The following is a 15,432-nucleotide window of genomic DNA, read 5'->3' as shown; positions in this document are numbered from 1 at the left end:
AGATGTGCATTCAGTCCTTACATTACTGTAGCATATGCTGCAGCAAATGCAGGGACCAAAAAGTCCCCCGACTGTCACACCCTAATCACCTGCCTTTGTGATTGTCTCTACCCCCCTCCAGGTGTCGCCCATCTTCCCCATTATCACCTGTGTATTCATACCTGTGTTCTCTGTTTGTCTGTTGCCAGTTTGTCTTGTTTGTCAAGTCAACCAGCGTTTTTGTCTCAGCTTCTGCTTTTCCCAGTCTCTCTTTTTCTCGCCCTCCTGGTTTTGACCCTTGCCTGTCCTGAGCCCGCCTGCCTGCCCCTGAGCCTGCCTGCCGTCCGGTACCGTTGCCCCACCTCTGGTTTACTGACCCCTGCCTGCCTTGTCCTGTCTTTTGCCTGCCCCTGTTGGATTATTAAACCATTGTTCATTCAACGTTGTCTGCATCTGGGTCTTACCTTCATACCTGATACCGACTTTATTGTGCAATCCCGTTCACTTTAAAAATGATGTGTGTAGTATTTTCTTAACTGACAAATCAAATCAATCAAGCAAAACAGTGCAGAGGCACATTTGATGAATGGAAAGAGACATCTGTTACAAAACACCAGTTTCATGACATTCAGAGAATGTCAAGCCAAGCCTTCAATACTAGGTAAGTCTACAAGGTAGGGAGGTATGTATTTTCTGTTTGTCGAGATTGACAGTCTATTTATTGTGGTAAAAACGCAAACCATGTCGGTATGTTTTGTTTATTAGTTGTGTGGTGCATTGGCACAGATACCTCTTGGTGGAAAACTCATTGCATATATTTTATATCATTGTCACGTTCGTTGGAATGAATATCGGGCCAAGGCACATCATTTTAATGAATAAAGTGAAACTTAGCAATGACCAAAAACAAATAAACAATAAACTAACAACGAACCGTGACTAACAGAGATGCTATGTGCACTAACTCAAAACACATACATTCAAGCAATATCCCATAACCCACAGGTGGAAAAATGCAAGTTAAGTATGATCCCCAATTAGAGACAACGATTACCAGCTGCCTCTAATTGGGAATCATACACAAACACCAACATAGAAAATTAAACCTAGAACACCACATAGAAATAATAAACTAGACTAAAACCCCTAGTCACGCCCTGACCTACTCTACCATAGAAACTACAGGCTTTCTATGGTCAGGACGTGACAAACATTATAAATATGGCATTAAAATGTTGAAAATCTGATTTCCCCCTAACTGATCATTGTCTGCAACCGGCTTTGATCAGTGAACTAACGAAACAGGTAAGTGGTGGTCAATGAACCCTCAGCCTCCTGGCCTATAGCCCTGTGTGGCACCGGCTCTGCCACAAAAGCAAAGTAAATATTCACGTTTATAAACACAGGGTCGCTACAGTTCTTGTTATTTCTGGTCGTAAACCTTATCAGTTGATTGTTCAATCACTGACCATTAGACTTCAGGTGATAGGCTACTTGACAGGGAGAACGTTTGTGGAAACTTGTAAATGGTGTAAACTAGCTGCTGCTGTGTTCCTGGGTGTTGTGCCTAGGGTTTAGCTAACAATGTTGTGAAAATCTGTGGTGAAGAGGTCCTCAAGAGCAAAACTGTTTTTGTTTGAGTTTGGTATGCTGATGTTTGTACAATCCCTGATGTTGCTCAATCTAAGAGGATTTTCAAATGTGAAAAAGCATAGATTATCTGATATCCAAGGGAAAGAAAAGTGCATAAGGAAGGGTATATTTAGTAATGTTATACAGGCTCTGCATTATTAACTGGGGTCACATTGGCCACCCCATTCAACCACAAATAGACCTTTGGTAAGATATCAGAAATGGGGTGAGTTATGCCAGTGTGGGATACGGATAAGAAATCAACTGTGAAACAATACTATAAACCCAGGATGACTTGGCAGCTTTAGACTACAACCCCCGAGCTAAAGAGCAGACCTTGGGTCAGCACGTGTAGGCTTCAGGTCCACACAAATATGCCTGGGTTATCTGTGAGGTTATCAATGAGACTCTGCTAGCTGTAAACATATGGAAACTACCCATTAACCCATTTCCTCCATTTCATCTCCCCATCTGCTAGTTTAGCAAAAGGCTCCTCAACTATGTTTTCTTTGTGATCCTTAGTGTGGGAAGTTTTCTGCTTTATAAAGAAAAAACCTGTACATGTTCCTATACCCTTTGAGACTTTATAGAGCTACTGTTTCTCCGCTTTACTGTTAAAAATATAACCAAATGTCGTGAACACCAAGTTTCCTACAACCCGCCATGTTGCAATGACTTTCATCAAAGGCTCATTGTGGATTCATTTTGACATTGTTTTTCTCGCTGTACACTCAACCAAGAGAGCAACATGCAAGAAACGACTTGTCTGGGTCTTTGTTGTGGACACATCAAGGCCCTCCTCATCATAAATCTAGAGGCTAAGAAGCAAGCCTCCTCCATCACGTCAACCACAGTAAGTATAGACTTACACACTGTCTGAGAGTCGAGCAGGCTCAAATTACAGGGGAGAGTGTTCATGTGGCGATGTGGTATTCAAGGTGTGAGGAGTAAATACGCTGTAATCTATACATGGCAGTATTACATAGGACTCCTTGCCAGTGTCTCACTGTGTGAATCATGGGGGTTGACCTTGGTGTACCCTGGCGAATTATTACAATTGCTTCCTCAGTCACTGTTTGTTTCTCGGATGGGATATCTCCTGAAATATGTCATGTTGAAGGATTTCTCAGGTCATATCGTTAATGTCTCACAAAATCTGAATAAAACAATAGATGTATCGAAGACAGTGCTAGCTGTTAAAGCATTAAAAGCATCAAATTATTTATGCTTATAAAGACTTTAAAACCTCTTAGATGTTATGTTCCCTGTTTGGGAGACATTGAGCGGTTCTGGACCGGTTCCCGACTGACGTTCTGGTACAAAGCGCTCTGTGAACATCGTAGGGTCCGTGTCTTATAGCACAAGAAAGCCCCATCTCGCTGCTCTCCACTCCCACTCTCCCAGCTGGACTGACTTGAAGTGTCAAGTTTCAGACCCCACATTTGCATAGGGAATGACAGGTCACATTTTCTGGCTTATCTAGACAAAGAAACAATTTCCTGTGTCTGTGAAACTCATGAAATGGCAGTATGTAACGGATGCAGTGATACTAGTTTCATCTCGCTGTCATATTCTAGAGCTCTCAACATGACAAAATACTAATACTACATTTCATAGAATTGAACTAGGACCACGTTCTCTTGGTCACAGACGGCCAGAGATCAAAATGTTGCCCTATCATTCATTGATAAAGCTGAGGACTTTCGTTTTTTTTGAGTGTCAGACCACCAATTATTTCCCAGTGATAATGATAATGGTAGTGACAACGATGAATTCCAACTGTCCACATACTACATGTGGAAAACACTGCACTCTAAGTACTTTGAAAGACACAGCACAAGTCACACACGCCTTAACAAGTACAGCCATTTTTTTGTTGACATTTGTAATCTTTATCATGTGTGCATAACCTAATCTCATAAAGGCCACATGCAGTTCAAAATGCTGTGTAAAGTTCAAGACAAAACAGGGCTGGATCAGAACTTGAACTGGTATTTGGGCGGAAGCGTCTATAATTCCAAATCAACACACACTTTTATCAGCGGGTATTAAATACAAAACTGTGTCCAATTCCAAGTGTGCTGTCAAAAAGAGAGACCTATTTCATTTCCACTAAAGAATATGTGGGCGCTATTATGACCATTTCTCATTTTGTTCACATAAAATCATGAATCAAACAACACACAGTATATATTATCATATATATATATATTATTATTATAGTATATTATCTGATTAAGGTTGTTGCCTTGATTGACATATGAGTCATACCACTTTAGTGATGATTTACCAATACCATTGCCCTCACAATGAATTGTCACATATTGGACTATCCTATTGCTTCAGGAGGTGCGTCACTGTCCAACAATGCATCCCAGTGCTTTTAGCCTCTGACTTTACTAGAGTTCAGGCACACCTAATACGTTTGTTTAGCTGCAAAGCCATTGCAGGCACGCAGTCAGAGTTATTAAAAGTAGTTGGAATGCCTTATGATAACAGAGACAATAATCAGATTACTGAGGTCATCCCCCCTACTCAAGAGAGCGTGATCTGGAATAAAACCAACCCTCCCTCTCCCCCAAACCCCCCCTCTTTGACCCAGTTCCGGTAAGTTTCTGCCAAACATAGTAAGTTAAGTCAACACCCCAAAAAAGGACATCCAAGAAGGTAATCAGGGATTGACAGTAAATTCAAATAAACAGAGTTTATGTGGAAATGTTGATGGGGTGGGGGCTCGTTAAAACAACTCAATGGCCCTTCTCTTTGATCCTCTGACCACCAGAAGCAAATTACCCTAAAATGGGTCATTCTTAGGTTAGTCAGCATTCAGATCCTTTTATGTCCATCCAGTAATTGTCCAAAAGCTCTCCCAAGAAAATCAGTCTGACTCTAACAAGCAGATATGATCACAGATGATGTCTCTCCCTCGTCCTCCAAACACGAGGTTGGGAAAAACAAAATGTTAGTGACAAAGCGAAAGGCTTAGATGTGTGTGGTGAAGGCCATGTCATTGGCATACTGCAGGAGTGGAGGTGGATGAGTGTGCCCTTATGCTTTCACTTGGTGTCTGTCCCATTGATGGCTTTGTCAAAGTCTCTCAATCAAAGGAAATATAGACAAAAGCTGTGGATCAGGTGGGAGGACGGCTCTCTGCTCGTGATGAAAAGGGCAGCCGGGGGTCTGGAACAGTGAACGTGCTGTCCACCATACGTTTCCGCAGTAGCTGTCGCTCTGACCTCATGTAGGAAAGATCTGAGGAAGAAGGGAAATTATACAATAAGAGCAACACAGTGAAACAATGGCAGGGTCTTGTGGGACTAAATGTGTACATGTTTCAACCATGCCACCTGTGAATACTCCGTATCCTCTTCATGGTGTGTGCTTCAGAGTCCTACACCAAACTCAGGGATAACACAGAAACAGAAAGATTGGAAAAAAAGGTGGAGACAGGTCTAATTGAATAAATCATCCTTTTTGATCTGACCCAGATGGGCCTGTATTATTTCATCAGCTAAAGAAGTATTAATTCAAAAGAACAGGGCACATTTAGAGACCCATATGGTTTTATTTATCCAAGAATCTTCTCCGACTGTAATCATTTTATAGAAACGCCAAGATATACAGCTTCCAAGTCATTTCTAAACCTTAGTGTCTCTAGTGTTTTCTCAGAAGTAGGATTCTCAGAAGTACGGATTAACTTATATTACAGAACTTGTACTACCGATATTACAGAACCTTTGCCACACGCCAACCTTAATGAAAATGATTTATTTGGGGCTAGTGTTACCAGAGGACAGACTGTTAAAGCTGACTAGTTGGAGGAAAACAGCAAAATAAGGATAGAGATAGACAGTTTAGAGATGTCACCATTTTTGGTGGCTCATTATGAAGATCAGCACAATGGCAAAATTTCTGAGAATGTGATTCGTCAAAACCCAACATTTTGGGGCTGCGCTCTTCTCCTCTTTCATTTAGATCCTCTTTCCTGGAATCACATCTCTGTTGGAACCCCTCAGATATCTGGCATCCTCTCAGACATTTCACATCCCCTCAGACATCTTCAGTTCCCGGGCATCAACACCTAATTATAGAATACCTGGCCAGACAAGCTCATGCAATTCGAAAGTAGAATGTTGTCTTCACCTTTGTACCTCGTTGCCCATCAATTCCCTGTGCCAATATAGTGAAGGAACAGATTTTCTCCTGTAAAGTCAACTCCCTTATAGCAGGTCTTTCTTCAATAGACTCTCGGTATCTACAATGTTACCCCAACTTCCATTGACCGTCAGTGTAGTTTATCAGTGGCCCACATTGTAGCTCTGACAAGCCCTTCAGATAAGTCATGTCTGGAGAGTGGCGTGCTCAATGGCTCCAACTGAGTCTGCCCAATACGGGAAACATGTGTTTGTATTCTAATTTTATATTATTCTTCCTTACTTTCTCATGTTATTGTTTTAAAAACAGCACCAGGAATACTTTGGAAGTGTGAATCTGACAATTATTCCCCCTTACATTTTTTTAAGCAGGCCATTTCATACCGTAAAGCAAGTGTCTTGAACTTTACATAACAGTAACGGTGATAACCAAACCCACATGGTACAACATTTTGCCAGAAGTAGCAGAGAGACCTGTCTGAGCTCTTCGGGATAGAACAGTCTGAGGGAATGGAGTGAGTTATATGTTTTAATGCTTGAGTCAACCTGATCCGTGTGATGTCATGGTTGGAATGAAACTGGCAGGAAGAAACAACAGTTGAATGTGTCACTGCTGAAACCTGAATATTATTAACCTCTGCTTTGGAGAATTAGTCTTCATTTCCTTTACCATGTGCCATCAGAATTCGACACGTGACTAATATAGTAACTGTAGGCTATCAAAACAATAACATGCCATGTGATTGCCTACAGATGGAAAATCTTAATTTGAGCCGGTTTTCTACAGCAGGAAAATGATCCCGCAGCATCAGGAAGTTATTATGTGTATTATAATTGATTAACATTTTTTGTAGGGGTTGATACATGTTTCGTAAGGGGAAATTAAGTCTGAAATGTCAAAGTGGAAATGACAAACTTCAGAAACCTTTTGAAATCTCAAATACACTACAAGTTCTCCTGCAACAGGGTGATCAAATTAAGATCCTACATCTGTAGTAGCACACGTATCAACAGTGGTGAAATAAAAAAACGATGTATAATCTACTGTAGGTGGACTGAACATGGCCCTTGGTCTGTACTTGGCTCTGAGGTGTTAATGAGGCCCCAGATTGATGTTTGTATTTTTCTTCATCTGCTGACTGAAAAGGAACCCCTGTTATGATATTTCAAAATAATGCATAAGATTGTCCAAAACAGCATGCGGTGAGCCTGTGCAAATTCTTAAAAGTCTATATTATATAACACATGGAAAGGATCAGTATCGAGCCTGCAGAGAAAGTTCCCATTCAGATCCAAGACCAACAAGACCGTTCGCAAAAGCCCAGTCGAAAAAAATCCCAAGCAAACATTTTTTTTGCTAACTCCGCATCAGTATGCATAAATAGTTTTATCTTGTGGACACCATGAACAAAATCTTATTTGTATTGGCTCCAACACTCGCTTGTACATCTCATTATCTCACTTGTGACAATGTCCCCAACAGTGAGTGGAGCGCTTTTGTTTTTCCACGTGTTAAAAAATATCACAGAGGATAGATGAGGACATGGGAAAGATGGGTATTTCCCATCACAATAATATATGTGGGAAAGTATTCCTGTTTAAGCGCTACCAATTACACTATTACCCTGTTGCTAACAAAAAACACACAAATACAACTAAATTGCACAAATCCTATATCACACAAATACACAAATAGAATAACACACTTGTAAAGAAGATAACCTAATTATTACACTATTGCACTTCAAACAAGAAACACACAAACTAAATTGCACAACTGCCATCTAAACGCGGACCTTTCTGCCTTCCTTGATGCAAAGTCATCAATTACATCATCATAAGAAATCTGCCCAGCAATTACATGGTTTATACTGATGACAGTGTGACTTCAGAAGTTATGTAGGTGACCCCAGTGTGTAAATGCTATAAGGTCAATGAGTACTTAGCCTACTATAGGATATAGATTGCATTGCATCCCCTTCCTTAAAATCGGATGCAAATCACAGCTTCTGAGAAGGTATGGTAAAAGGTGGAAAAGGATGGGCTATCCTTATCCAGTAATACAAGCTTTATCAGTACTCACCCACTCATTTCCATCCACACCCTGGAGGGATTTCACCCCTGTGTTGTCTCTCCTCTAACCTCTCCACCTGTCCCTTACCAAAACACTGTTAATGGCCAGCACTGGAGCAAAAATGTCAAAACACAAAGGCCTAATCTGTCTCAAAAAGGAATTTGGTATATTTAGAATCTACTCAACATTTCCCTCCCAACAATCACTCAAACGCTTGGCTTATTTATCCCAACAACTACAAGGCTTTAGTTTGTTCAAACCAGAACAAAGAAAAGCTTCATGGTAAGTATCATTAGTGTCTCAACAGACAAAAAGCTAATCCACCCCCTCATCCCTCTGCAGAGAGCGAAAGAGAGAGAAAAGTTTAAAGGATAAGTCTTGTATTGTGGCCTAGCTGACTGCAGCAAGTGTATGGGTGTGTCTGAATTCCATCACCTTGTTTTGTTTTCCCGATAGAAGAAAAACAGGATAAGACTTGTTTTAATAAGGGGAGACTGGATGGTATCCAATTATGTGTCAATAATATTTCTAAGTAATATGATCATCTAATAATATCAGGAAAGGAGCAACAAACAACAAGACTGGAAATCCATCCATATATTTCTGGAATGTTTTGAAATATCTCACTTCGGCTATCATTGATTAACAATAGTACAGTAGCAGGCTTGAAGTGTAGTAAAATATTTACAGATCCATTGTTTTGTTGAGATGTTATATGTTAGCGGATGTTAATACAGTCTGGCTTTAACATTAACCAGCTTTCATTCAACCTTCTTATGTGAGTAAAGTACATGTTGGATAAAAAATGTCATGACAGGCCTGGTGGAAGTAGAAAACTTGTCGGTAAACCTTCCAAATGTTGATTTAACAAAATAGGATAGACAAGGGGGGGGGGGGGGGGGGGGTCTCTTTGTGTGTAAAATTAATTATGCAATAAATGTCAGTGGAAATGCTTTTATGCGCAAATATTGATAGAATAACCATCATATCAAAGTAAACTTGGAGTCACATGATGAGATGCTGTGTGGTCCTCCCACTATGACTCGTCGGGAAAGCATGCAGTTTCCCATTGGGCACACACTGCTTGAATCAATGTTGTTTCCACGTAATTTCAACGAAAGTACATCGAACCAACGTGGGATAGACATTGGGTTATTAGGCTACAGATGAAATAAATGATGATGAACTTCAACGGGGGGTGAACATGCAAGGTGATGCTCCTTTCAAGAATGGCTGCCATTGTGCTATTTTGGGTGTTTTTTCAAATTGTTTCTAACTTCTTTTGTACATAATGTTGATGCTACAGTCTCTTATGACCAAAAAGAGCTTCTGGATAACAGAACAGTGATTATTCATCTTGAACTGGACGAAGATTTTTTCTTTAATGAGTCTGACGCGAAGGATATAATGTTGCTCCCGGACAAGGACCAAATCCCCGTCATTCGCATGAAGAAAAGAAGGAACTACAGGGGCCAAATATCAGATTGCCTTGTGAGAATTTTTCAGCGAGTGCGTAACCCACCTCTACCATCCGTTCTATTGGTCAACGAGCAATCACTGGAAAATAATCTGGATGAGCTACGTTCGAGACTATCCTACCAACCGGACATTAAAAACTGGAATATCTTGTTTCACCGAGTCGTGGCTGAACTACGACACAGATAATATACAGTTGGCTGGGTTTTTCGTGCATTGACAAGACAGAATAGCTACGTCCGATAAGATGAGGGGTGGGGGTGTGTTCCTATTTGTCAATAACAGCTAGTGCGCAATGTCTAATATTAAGGTAGTCTTGAGGACGGTGAGCAATACGTTATGATAAGTTGTAGACCACACTATCTACCAAGATCCTTTTTATAGCCCTCTATTTACCACCACAAACCGACGCTTTAAAGGCCACCTTTACTCCACACACAGAAACACGTACAAAGCTCTCACTCACCCTCCATTTGAAATATCTGACCATAATTCTATCCTCCTGATTCCTACTTACAAGCAAAAACTAAAGCAGGAAGTACCCGTGACTCGCTCAATACAGAAGTGGTCGGATGACGCGGATGCTACGCTACAGGACTGTTTTGCTGGCACAGACTGGAATATGTTCCGGAATTCATCCAATGGCACCTCAGTCACCTGCTTCATCAATAAGTGCATCAGTGACATCGTCCACATAGTTACCATACATACATATCCCAAACAGAAGCCATAGGTTACAGGCAACATCCGCACCGAGCTAAAGCTTACAGCTGCCGCTTTCAAGGAGCAGGACTCTAATCCCAATGCTTATACGAAATCCTGCTTTGCTCTCAGATGAACCATCAAACAGGCAAAGCATCAATACAGGACTAAGATCGAATCCTACTTCACCGGCTTTGAAGCTCGTCGGATGTGGCAGGGCTTGCAAACTATTATGGACTACAAAGGGAAACAAAGCCGTGAGCTGCCCAGTGACGCAAGCCTACCAGATGGGCTAAATGCCTTTTATGCTCGCATCAATGCAAGCAACACTGAAGCATGCATGAGAGCACCAGTTGTTCCAGACGACTGTGTGATCACGCTCTTCTCTGATGTGAGCAAGACCTTTAAACAGGTCAACATTCACAAGACCTTTCCCTGACCGAGTCTGTAATACCTAGATGTTTCAAGCAGACCACCATAGTCCATGTGCCCAAGAAAGTGAAGGTAACCTGCCTAAATGACTACCGCCCGTACCGCTCACGTCGGTAGCCATGAAGTGCTTTGAAAGGCTGGTTATGGCTCACATCAACACCATTATCCCGGAAACCCTAGACCCACTCCAATTCGCATACCACCCCAACAGATCCACAGATGACGCAATCTCAATTGCACTCAACACTGCCTGGACAAAAGGAACATGAAACAAAAGGAACATGAGAATGCTGTTCATTGACTACAGCTCAGTGTTCAACACCATAATGCCCACAAAGCTTATCACTAAACCTAGGACCCTGGGACTAAACACTTCCCTCTGCAACTGGATCCTGGACTTCCTGACGTGCCGCCCCAGGTGGTAATGATAGGTAGCAACACATCTGCCACGCTGATCCTCAACACGGGGGCTCCTCGGGGGTGCGTGCTTACTCGCCTCCTGTACTCCCTGTTCACCCACGATTGTGTGGCCAAGCACAACTCCAACACCATCATTAAGTTTGCTGGCAACACAACGGTGGTAGGCCTGATCACCAACAACGATGAGACAGGGAGTCTACAGTCTACAGGGAGGAGGTCAGAGACCTCTCAGTATGGTGCCATGACAAGAACCTCTCCCTCAACGTGAGCAAGACAAAGGAGATGATCGTGGACTACAGGAAAAGGAGGGCCGAACACGCCCCCATTCACATCAATGGGGCTGTAGTGGAGCGTGTCAATAGTTTCAAGTTCCTTGGTGTCCACATCTCCAACAAATTATCATGTTCCAAACACACCAATAAAGTAGTGAAAAGGGCACAACAACGCCTTCTCCCCCTCAGGAGACTGAAAAGATTTGGCATGGGTCCCCAGATCCTCAAAAACTTCTACAGCTGCACAATTGAGAGCATCCTGACCGGTTGCATCCACGCAGGTATGGCAACTTCTCTCCATCTGACCGTAAGGCGCTACAGAGGGTAGTGCGTACAGCCCAGTACATAACTAGGACAAAGGTTACTGCCATCCAGGACTTATATACTAGGCAGTGTCAGAGAAAGGCCCAAAGAATGGTCAAAGACTCCATACACCCAAGTCATAGACTGTTCTCTCTGCTACTGCACAGCAAGCGGTACCGGACTGTCAAGTCTAGGTCCAACAGGCCCCTAACAGCTTCTACCCCCAAGCCATAAGACTGCTGAACAATTAATCAAATGGCCACCTGGACTATTTGTAGTGACCCCCCCCCCCTTTGTTTTTACACTGCTGCTAGTGACTTTACCCATACCTACAGTTCATGCACGAATTACTTCGACTAACCCTTCCCCCCGCCCATTGACTCGGTACCGGTACCTCCTGTATATAGCCTCATTATTGTTATTTTATTGTGTTAACTGTTATATTTTTATATTTATTACTTCAGTTTACTTAGTAAACATTTTCTTAACTCTATTTTCTTAAAACTGCATTGCTGGTTAAGGGATTGTAAGTAAGCATTTCTATGAGGCATCAAGGTAAGACCCAGATGCAGACATGTCAAATTGACAATGGTTTAATACTCCAACAGGGGCAGGCAATAAGCAGAACAAGGCAGGCAGGGGTCAGTAAACCGGAGGTGGGGGTATTGGTACCAGACGGTAGGCAGGCTCAAGGTCAGGGTAGGCAGAGGTCAACATTCCAGAGGTGGGGCAAAGGTGCAGGTCGGCAGGCATGCTCAGGGTCAGGGTCAGGCAGAGTGGTCAGGCAGGTGGGATCAGAGTCAGGACAGGCAAGGGTCAAAACCAAGAGGGCGATAAAAAAAGAGACTGGGAAAAGCAGGAGCTGAGACACAAAAACGCTGGTTGACAAGACAAGCAAGACGGACAAACAGAGAACACAGGTATAAATACACAAGGGATAATGGGGAAGATGGGCGACACCTGGAGGGGGGTGGATACAATCACAAGGACAGGTGAAACAGATCAGGATGTGACAATTTCATGGTAAGGTCTACACCTGTGGTATTCGGCGCATGTGACAAATACAATTGGATTTTATTTTATTTCCAATAATTATCGAGAGTCTTTTTCTGGTGACATGATCATCGATGCTTGGCTGCCATTTGACAAATAAAAATGAGCTTGTTCTCTTGTCCATACTAATCTCATCAGGTAGGCTATATCTGCACTGTATCCGCGAGCTGTTGTCTAAAGCACACATGCCAATACCAGAGTGGGCACACTCTCTATATAATGCAAACATTTTTGTGAGAAAACCATCAGTAAAGTTGAAAATGTGATGGAAACCCATTTGACTTGTGTTGTTCATTCGGTACATGGGAATTTAACCGCAAAATGTACTTTTATCTGTACTATGTCATCACGCACAGCCTTTTATCCGCAACAAGTCTGTTGCCAGTTGGATGAAAACTTAGCTTGTGGGATAAAATGAAGAATATTTTAGCAGATATTATTTTGCTGTCAAAGAAGATTAGGAACTCTACTGTGAGGCAGACTGGATCATCCAATCCATATTAATTTGCTTTGGTATTTCCTGGACCATGTGAGAGTTAATAATGAAAGACAGAAAAGCACATTCTCCATTCTGTCTCTATACCCGAGAGACAAAAGTGAAATAGACCTGTTTTATGATAGCATAATTGACACATGATGCAGATCCCCCCCCTCCTCACTTTTCCTATGACAAAGTGGTGACAATTTTAATTGAAAACAATCACCGCAAGTTACTTAATTGTTACTCAAAAATGATTTGATATTGAGATAAAAATGGCTGCATTGGACATTTAAGAAAATCTCCATCCTTCTATATATTTCAGTGAATAATACTACATCTGCCAATTGATCCCCTCTATCCCCTCACCCTCAGGATGAATTGGAGTCCCTGGCTTCTCCATAGTCTTTTCCCATCCCCTTCCTTCTCCCATCTTCCCTCCCTTCCCCCATCCTCCTCTCTTTCTTCCCCCCTCCTCCCTCTCTTCTCTCCATCCTCTCTCTCTCCCCCCTCCTCCTACCACTCTTTCCTCCCTCCTCCCTCTCTTCCCTCCCTCCCTCCTCCCTCTGGCTGGCTGCCACTCCTCCCAGCGACTCTGTGCGTGTTGTCTGTTGAGGCCGGCCCCCTCTCTCTCCTCTGATGGAGGAGTGAAGCTCACTGACACACACTCAGACGCAACACGCCACAGGCAGGCTACCAGACAGACTGGCAGACAGGTAGGCAGCAGTCAGGCAACATGACCCAAACAGGGAACAGCCTCAGCTCTGTGACCTGTGACAACAGATGCCAACCACAGAACTGAACACTGAAGTTTACTTTGAGAGCCTCAGGGGAGCTGGAGTAAGCAGAAAATAAGACAAATAACAAGACGGGATGAGGAGTGCTTGACTGCTGTTGTTTAGGCTGAGGAGGAGGGAGTATTTTACTAACTTTTTCTGCACTTTCTGAACCTGTGGAATTCCATTCATGAGCCAGAAGACGAAAGCCAGCATGGTATTCAGCTGGCAGAAGTCCTTTGCCATTCTGACCCCCTGGAGGAAAGGTATAGTACACTTCATGTAACCTGTCTCTATCTCTTATGCCATCATGATGTCTCATCCTACCAGCTGTCTATAGCAGCTGTATTTGCTAGCAGAAATTGTCATTTGAGTGTCTGCTGGATGTGTTTTTGTGGTTGGAGACAGAGGTGTAATTTCAGCCTGAAGGTAGAGGGTGTCTTTAGTTAACAGCAGTGGGCTTTTATGGTGTCTGGATTTTAGGAGATTAAATTGTCTCATCACATGAACAACTCCTCATATCCAAAAGCAAACATATTTTGTCTCACATCCACATGGACTTTTCTCAGTAAACTGAGGAGAGTAAAGTGGCCGTGTTACCTCTTTGGTAGTTCTATTAAGGACTAAGGATGCATTTTGTGGTAGACTTAAAAGGTTGCAAGGGCAAGACAACACATTTGCTTTGCTGTGAATCTGCAGGTGCTAAATTCAGAACTTTACTGACGGAAGAGAACTGGACTTGATACAGTATAAATGGTCTCTTGATTTAGAATAAGCCAGAGTATACGCTTTTATTACACAGCCTAGCATGGTTCTATTTTGAAGCCCAGACAAAACAATTACTTTGCTTTCCAATGTCAATAAATGTAATTGCTACCATTGGGGAGTGACATTTAAACAAAAAAATCCTAATTTGTGTACCATCTGTTTGTTATATACGCCCCAAGCTAAAGCGAGGCATCTTGTACAGACGTGCCATGAACAAGTAGGTTGACTTTTCAAAACTCGAGCAGTGTAATGAAATAACAAAACCTAACGGAAAAGGGACATTAAAAGTCTGTGCTGTGGATCTGTTCTAAACAGGACTGTAAAACATGTTCAATCCTCATCCTCATGTCTGGAGAATATTAGATTACATATTGGTAATCAGCAGACTAAAAGCTTTATGTTGTGTGTTTCAGGAAAAAAAAGTTTCAAAATACCCTGACACAAAAACCAAGTGATGTTGTTTTTAGGACCTGTTGATAGTCACAGAATCTATGGGGCCCTTGTGATACAGTGTAACTCCTCATTTTTCTTCCACTTCTCATTTCTCTGCATTCCAAGAATGCGCCTCTATCAGATAACGATCTCAGCTTATGTACAGTATGTCCTCCACACCTGTTGGGAAGGATTGTTCCCCCCCCAGATCCTCAATTTGTTTTGTCCTGAGACAGAAAATTCCCAGCATTGTTGTAGATGTGAAAGAGCTTAGACCCTCCTTGGCAGGAATCACGTTGTTTGTCATGATCCTTGGATTGGAAGAAAAGGCCCATTGTAAAGATAACGCTCACATTGTGAACAGTACATAAAGACAAGGCATTTATTGGTCTATTCTTGTGATGTCCTATTGTTGTCATTTGATCACTGTTTAGTTCACAGCAAGAGGATTGTCTCAAAAACTGATTGTGAATTACAATGA

The 15,432-nt window shown here is 42.2% G+C and overlaps 1 protein-coding gene across 1 annotated transcript in view; it reads left to right on the top strand.

Annotated features, from left to right (window-relative positions):
• The first annotated feature begins 13,624 nt into the window (after positions 1-13,624).
• Positions 13,625-15,432, top strand: part of LOC115135179 (uncharacterized) — a 29,793-nt gene continuing 27,985 nt past the window's right edge. The window contains exon 1 of the mRNA XM_029669591.2: positions 13,625-14,017. Coding sequence (XP_029525451.1) covers positions 13,942-14,017 — 76 coding nt within the window. The 5' untranslated portion in view covers positions 13,625-13,941. The remainder of the gene's footprint in view (positions 14,018-15,432) is intronic.

Source organism: Oncorhynchus nerka, linkage group LG10, assembly GCF_034236695.1.
Source record: "Oncorhynchus nerka isolate Pitt River linkage group LG10, Oner_Uvic_2.0, whole genome shotgun sequence".
NCBI classification, from domain to species: domain Eukaryota; kingdom Metazoa; phylum Chordata; class Actinopteri; order Salmoniformes; family Salmonidae; genus Oncorhynchus; species Oncorhynchus nerka.
The sequence above is the reverse complement of the archived record's forward strand: the minus strand, read 5'-3'. Positions and strand labels throughout refer to the sequence as shown.